Below are 7,778 nucleotides of genomic sequence, written 5' to 3'. Positions count from 1 at the left end.
AACACATAAGAAAAAAAATGAGCAAAAAAATAAATTACCGTCGTTAAAAAATAAAAAACTCAACATCATTGAAAAAAGTCAATAGAGTATAGGTGAAAGTCATTATTAATTAATTTTAATCTTTCATTGAAATTGATAATGAAAATGGAGGTTTTAGAAAATTTATATGTAAAGGATAATTTTAGTATTATTGTAAAATTTTAATGAAATTTGGGTGTAATTAGTAGAAAAATTCTTCTCTTTAACGATATACTATTTTTATTTTATTTTAGTGGACTATCTATTAATCATTGTTGTTAAGGAAAGTTTAATTATCCCCGTGAGCTAAGCTTAGTTGGTAGGGATATTGCATATTATATGCAGGAGCTGAGGTTCGAACCCAGACACCCCACTTCTCCACGATTAAATTGTGTGAGCTCTAGCAACTAGGCTAGTCGAAAAAAAAAGAAAAAAAAAGAAAGTTTAATTAATAAGTGAATCTGCTTGTTCCAGCAACACCGTCTCTGAAGAGAATGGGAACTAGAGAGGTGTACGAAGAGAAACTGAGGAATGGAAATCTCCACTTTGATCCAACCCTAAACCCCGGCGTTGGTTCCGCTCGTTGCCCTCGTTGTCTCTCTCTTCTCAACCCTAATTCCGTTAGTTTCTCTCTTTTTCTTCTTCTTCCTTTTGCTCTCTCGCAACGTATCTGTTTTTTTTTTTGTTGCGTAGAAGATGTTTGATAATTTGTCTCAATGAAATTTGACTCTGATTTTTGCAATCATTTGTTTTTAGGAAAGAGGTGAATGGACTATCACTCCCGTTTTACATGATGCAACCGCCATCGTGAGTTCTTCCTTCTCTTGAATTTTGTTTTGATTTTTGTTTATGATCTATTTGGATTGATTTATTTTTGAGCTCATGAAAATTGCTTATGCAAATAAATAAGCTTTTATGTTAATTCTAAGTTCTCACCAACGAAAAAATGTATTTTCATAAGCTGTTTTTTCATAAACTACCTTGACAAGCTTATGAATAATACACGCATAAGCTAAAAAATAAGCCAGTTATCAGATATCATGATAAGCGCTTATGTATAAGCTATTTCTATGGAAAAAGATAAAATTAAGTCAAATTGTTTTCATATAAGCTATTAAACTGTTTTCATAAGCTATCTCGGAAAACTTATGAACATACGCTAAAAACAATTTGAAGTTTCGTAAGTTCTCCCAAACAGTTTCACAAGCTCTTATTGGTATTGTGTTGTTGAACTCAAATTCTATTAGTATTCAGTATTCTTTTTTACATGTTCTTTATTTGCTTGTTCTTTTGGTTGAATAGGTTGGCTCCGGGGTTGGTGGAATGCTTAGTGCAGTTCATGGTTTGAATAATGGTAAGTTTACTTTTGTTTGGCTCTATATGATATACACAGCTTGAATTTAAACGTGATATACTGTTTTGGCAGCTGATTTTGTTATAATATCCGTAGACAAGAAAGTGTCGTGATATTATCTTTATAATTCACGTTATAATTATTTGGGATATTTTAGTTGTAGTAAAAGCGAAAGTTTTTTGTTTTCTTTCAAAAGTTGCATCATGTTATTTATTTATAGTGAAACTCAAATACTCTTTACCTTGTTAATGGATTAAAGTTGAATCCAAATACCTACTTTGTTTAAATATTTCTCTTTAATATTTGGTTGTAGGGTTACCATATCTTCAAAATCGTCTGAAAGGACCGAAGTGGCTGCCTTTTGTGGTTGGGGTATGTAGAACTTTAATGGCTCTAGTCCTTTGTATATTACAGTTATCTAGCTTTGTGCTTTCTTGATGCCGATGTCTGTATCATAGTAGTTGGTTTCATCGTCTTCATGCTTTTATATGTTGAGAAGATTAGATGCATCGATGTAACATAGAGCTTGGTCGTATTTTATAGCTGACTTTCTTCTTTTCTAATTTTTCCCCATAGATCCCTCCATTGTTGATATTTGCAGGAGCTAGTGCTGCATTTGGAGGTAATTCTATTTACACGCCTATTTATTATACGTTTCTGGGCCTTAAATTTTTACGGTGCACACAACTAAATGTTTGTGTGGTAGTTATAGAGTTGCTTCATGAAATCATAGGCTGTCCCCCTTTTTTGTTAATTGAATCATGTTCTAGAATGGTGGCCATAGTTGTATGGTGTGGCAGATTTTTAACAAAACTAATTGGATGGCCATATGGCGGTGACCTTTACACGGCGGCTGCCGACCTGCTATGGCTGAAATATCTGTGGCAGGTATGGTGGTCGTGGATGACATGGCGGCTAAGTCACCTTAAAGAATGAAAAAAACGTAAATCATTAAGCTATTTTAAACCCTAATTACCAGTTAAACCCATTATGATTCATAAAATCCTAATAACCAGTCAAGTCCTAACTGTGCACATCTATGCTGAGACTCTATCACATCTTTTGCGGACTACTCTAATTCACATGTCTTCATCGATTCCCTTTTCTTCTCTACTCATCCGTCTCTTGATCTTGATGGCTATGTTTGACAAAATGTAATGCATAGTGGATAAGCTTAGCTTATAGCAAATGAAATTTTAGCGGAATAATCAGCTGATAGCAAATAAGTTAGCTAATTAACGTGAAGTATTTGTTAAAATTAGCAGTTGAACAAACCGATAAATATAAAATGAAATTACTTCAATTACAAAATAATGAGGGTTAAAACGAGAGAAAAAAGTGATACGCTGTAAACTATATACGCTTGAACGGTACACGAGGTCATCTCTCAAAATTGCTATAAGTTAGTGAAAAACACCACTAGTTCGCGAGAGAAAGACTGTTTTCAAACAACTCAACTTTAGTTATGAGCTTATATGCTTTAAGCATCAACTATAAGCTACTTGTCTATTTTATTTTATTTTCTATTTATCCCTTTCTTTGTGATTGCATCTTATTTGTTCAGTGGTGCTAGGGCTGCTAATAGTGATACTTTAGGTGCATGAAATTCAATGTTTCTAGATTATTGTTGACATTAGCGTATAGTTATAATTGTTTGTATTATTCAGTTTTTTTGGTATGCTTTGTGTGTGCGTTTACTATTAGTTGTTAGTTTGCATGCTTCGGCCATAGTGTGTCATATGCCACATTGCTATGCTTGATTTTAGGTTTGGTGTCTGCCTTAATGACATTGGTTTGAATCCATGTTGTCAAACTCAAGAGGCTACCCAGTTCACAGGGGTAGGATTAGGAAGTCACGTAAAGTGTGCGATGGAGAGGGATTGTAACTTAGATCTTATGATATTTTCTAAAATGAAAGACCATATTGAAACAATTGTATATGTAGATATTAAGTAATACCAATTTGCAAAATAACTAAAAAATTACAACTGCTGTTCAATAAAGAAAAATTGAAAATGCAAAATGTCACACAACACATGACCAAAGTTAATGTCAAAACTCATACTACAATGGGCGGATTTATAAGTTTATAAATAAATAATAGAAAAGACACAAGTTTTAATTTTAAAAACTAAAGACATGTTTTTTATTCTTACACCTACCATCAGCTGCTAGCCTGACATTGTAAAATGTACTCCCTCCGTCCCTAATTATAAGACCCTTTTGCTAAAATCACGGGAATTAAGAAAGCGGATATTTGTATTAAAGTTGTTTGTAATCACTATTGTTTTTACAATTTTATCCTTAAGAGAGAGAGTTAGTTTATATTTTCCATATGCTACTTATTGCTGATTGAAGAAAAAGATGTATAATAAATAGGGGTATGTATGTAAAGAAATAATTAATGTAGTTGGAAATAACAAAGGGGTCTTATAAAAAGGGACAAAAAAAATTCTCAAAAGGGTCTTATAATTAGGGACGGAGGGAGTAGTTTGGAGAGGAAACAACATCTACAGATGAGTTGGAGGAGAGAAGAGTGTTTGACAAAATCTTAACAAAATAGCAAGAAACTACATCCAATCATTAGCCACAATCAACTTTGAAGGAGAGAGTTCAATCATAACTATCAGCCACTAACAATTTCAAACAGCCACCTTGAGAGGTAGGCCACAGGTATCAGCAAGACCCCCATAGATCACAGACAAAGCCAGGCCACAGGTGAAACCTCATAATTGAGAGGTAGAGATGATGTAGTTGGAGGTCAATATGACTTCAGGGTTCAGGTTGGATTAGGTTTTTTCCTCTAAATTTGTTAGATGTGCCAGATAAATGGTGGCCCACTAGAACATTTTAGAGGGTGATTATAGTCACTTCTACATTCTTGCCAGCAATCGTACTGTTAGCAATAGCAATAGCCACCACCAAAATGGTTAGACCAACAGCCACCGTCGGCTCTCACACAGTGGTTGCTGATATACCTAATATAAAGTCTAGGAACGAGAAATTTTCATTGTCGTCCCAAAAACCGGTCACTAGAGGAGTGACAGCCGCGAACAAATTTGATCCGGGAGGAAATTTTCCTATTATGGGACTGGGACCCTGGTGGACACTTATGTTATCCTTTACCTTGAGGACAACGTGAATCTTTAGTGTGTGTGTGTGGGGGGGTGGGGTGGGGGGTATTGTTAGCAATAGGACTCATAGGGGCAGAAGTTACAGAGTATTAGTAGATTGTTTATTTAATATATTATAAATTAGTAACGGTTACATGTGCAGTGACTGCTATCTGCAGAACTTCTATGTAACTGCTATAGGGAGTTAGTATTATGAATAAAGATGCAAAGGAAAAGAAGGACATTCAGGGATTGGGATAATGGATTGGTAGGGAGAGACCAAGCTCTTGAAAATACTTGGAAGGAAGAAAACCAAGACTCTTGAATTTCTTGGGATTATACTGTAATCTTACTATTGGTAGGGAGAGACCAAGCTCTTGAAAATACTTGGAAGGAAGAAAACCAAGACTCTTGAATTTCTTGGGATTATACTGTAATCTTACTATTAGTTTATATATTTTGATATCAGTTCCTATAATGTACCCTTAGTTTACCAACGCAAGTCAATAGGTTTCTTCATGATATTTTTCAATTTCAAATCTTGCCAACCTTGACTTTAACATGTTTTCCTTGCCTAGTGTTTTATGTTTTATTGCAATCAGTTTTTACAAATAAAATCTGCAATGATGCTGATTGTATTTGTTGAATATTTCAATGGATTATCTGCTATTTGATAAATTTGACCTTTGAAGCATGCGATGAAGTTGGAACCGCAAGCACTTTACTTTCCCAATTTGATTTTTTTAAAACATATTTGGAATTAGTTTTTCTTTTTATCTGTTTCCTGATAATCTACAACATGGTTGCCTGATTAACGGTGTTAAACTATTATGTAATGCTATCTTTGATGTTATATTAAAGTATCTTAAGTTGTTTAGAATCAATTTAAAATTTTAGAGTAGCTCTTAGTATTAATTGTTATTATTTTTTTATTATTGGGATTTGTTCTGGATTTTTTAATTTAGTATTGACTCTAACTCTATGCATCCCTATAAGTATTTAATCTTGGCACATTCTATGGTAGACCTAAAGATTTGAGTGTATACCAAATTAAATTAACAATTAAATGAGTTGTTTTTTTGAAGAAAAATAATTGTTTTCTATTATTGACAATTATAATAATCAAATTTTATTTACCAAAAGCTTCGACGAATTAAAATTTACTTTTTTTTTGAATTTTTATTACTTATAAATTATAATAAAGAATATTGATTATTTTTTATGAGAAAATGTTGAAAATATAATATGATTCTTATAAACAATTAAATGATGTTTTTTCTTATGAAATGATGTTTTCTAAAATATAAGCATTAACAAATAGCTTTTTATTTCATAGAATGGTCGTTAATTTATAATTTTTTAGAGCAAGAGTACCGGTACACCTCAATTTCTGAGGTGTACCGTAGAAGTTCCCTTTAATCTTTTGTATCAAGCTACAAATATAGAAAATATTCAAGTTTTCTTATTATTTTCTCCCCCTTTTATAAATAATCCCACAACTTCAACATGCTCTGTAGGATTTTGGATAAAAGGAGAGAAAATAATAAGACCTTTGAATATTATTGATATGACTTGATAGTAGCTTGATCCAAAAGGCTAAACCCTAATCCCTATTTATAAGGATAAATAGACTTAACCATAAATAAATAGAAAAATCAGGAACAAATCATAGTAATTATTATAGAATATAATCCTAAGAGATAATATAAGATACTCCCAAATTATGAACTGATCCTAGGAAATAACTATGATATGATAATATCAAAGATATTTTCTTATATTCTAACAAAATAAATTTCCAGAATAGTAGGTCTTTTACAAATTTGTAGTGATTGACACCAAAGTTGTTCTGTTGTTGAAAGATGGGTTTAAATAAGGGTATATAATCTTTCTTTTCTCATAAAAGACTGAAATATAAGTTATGTTAGCTCAAGTGAGTTTGAAAAATGATTTTTGTTTAAAAATCAATACAAGAAGTAAAGATTTCAATTTATGCGCATGCATTGTGGTTGCAATCCGTTGAAGTTGTGTGTATATGACGGAATGATCTGCTGCTAATAGCACCATTATTTTGGTGCCATCTTTGTTTACACTGCTAATGATTACCTGGTTTAAACTGAATAGCTACACTAGAAGGTTTTACTTGCTTTGTGTTGTGTTTTAGTTTCTTCGGGCAAATAAGACTTAAAGGTGTCTTGTACTCTTGTAGCTTGCTGATGATACTACAAGCTTTAAATATCCAATAGTAATGTGGTTGCATTTGAGATTTTCAGGTTATGTACTTCCAAAGTTCGCTCAACTCACAGTAACATCCTATTATGCGTCCTCGAGTGCATCACATTATGGAATCTCTCTTCTCACCCGGCATATTGAAGAGAACTACAAATCCAATCCACCGCATCTGAAGAGGCTCTGATGATTCCTTTCATGTGTCATTCATTACAAGCATGGCACATTACGGTTTGGCAATTTTGTTTACGTTAATATTTGATAGATCTGCGTGCCTGCAGAAATACCGTCTTGTGGATGGTTAGAATTTTGGAGGTTTAAGTTATGTTTTTGTATTACTCCATCTTGAAATGATTATAATGTAAATAATGATTTTGTAATGTACTTTGAAGCTGCAATAACCTCATTTTCAATAGTATGGTGCCCTGTTTTAGGGAGCAGGCGTTAAGTGTGAAACTAACAAAATCAAATAAACCTTTTTTAACAGTTATTTTATCCAAACCAATAATGTTAATTTACAAATAGTGTTTTAAGGATATGATATAGCACCACAAGAGATTTAGGTTATATTCGTGTATATTATGTCTACAAATATGTACACATTTGATTAAGTATGTATTTGATAGGGCTATTTTGTTTGAAAGAAAAAGGAAAAGGGGAAAACACACACCTCCCAAAAATAGGTGCATCAACAAATATACAATAGAAGATCCCAGTGTACTTAAAGTTTCCCTCTTCTCAAAACTACCACTGATCAATTAGTCTTATGAATGGTTTGTTAATTCCCTGAGAACAAAATTAACGCATCAAACCAAAATGATAGAAACGAGACCAAATGTCCAAAAACCAATTCAATGAACAACAAGAACCACTAGAGACCAGAATGAAATTAAAACACATCCTTGTGTTTCAGGTATTATGTGTTACTTCCTTGGTCGTAAGAAAAAAATTTGGGATCTGGGTTCTTGGAAGAAATAAAAAAGGCAGTCTCTTTGAGAAGGAAGCACATAATGTTCTATTTTTCTGCTAAAAGAAATTGATGGAAGTTTCACGGTATCAAACTG

At 32.8% G+C, this 7,778-nt stretch overlaps 1 protein-coding gene across 1 annotated transcript; it reads left to right on the top strand.

Annotated features, from left to right (window-relative positions):
• Positions 1–271: 271 nt before the first annotated feature.
• On the top strand, positions 272–7,198 carry LOC25483559 (uncharacterized). Its single transcript, XM_013612252.3, has 7 exons — positions 272–298; positions 454–638; positions 775–825; positions 1,321–1,372; positions 1,686–1,744; positions 1,949–1,994; positions 6,759–7,198. The coding sequence occupies exons 2-7, from the start codon at positions 513–515 to the stop codon at positions 6,899–6,901; spliced, it is 477 nt and encodes a 158-aa protein (XP_013467706.1). The 5' UTR covers positions 272–298; positions 454–512; the 3' UTR covers positions 6,902–7,198.
• Positions 7,199–7,778: the final 580 nt, after the last annotated feature.

The sequence above is a fragment of the Medicago truncatula genome, chromosome 1, assembly GCF_003473485.1.
Source record: "Medicago truncatula cultivar Jemalong A17 chromosome 1, MtrunA17r5.0-ANR, whole genome shotgun sequence".
Lineage (NCBI taxonomy): Eukaryota > Viridiplantae > Streptophyta > Magnoliopsida > Fabales > Fabaceae > Medicago > Medicago truncatula.
This window is presented reverse-complemented; position numbering and strand designations above follow the sequence as displayed.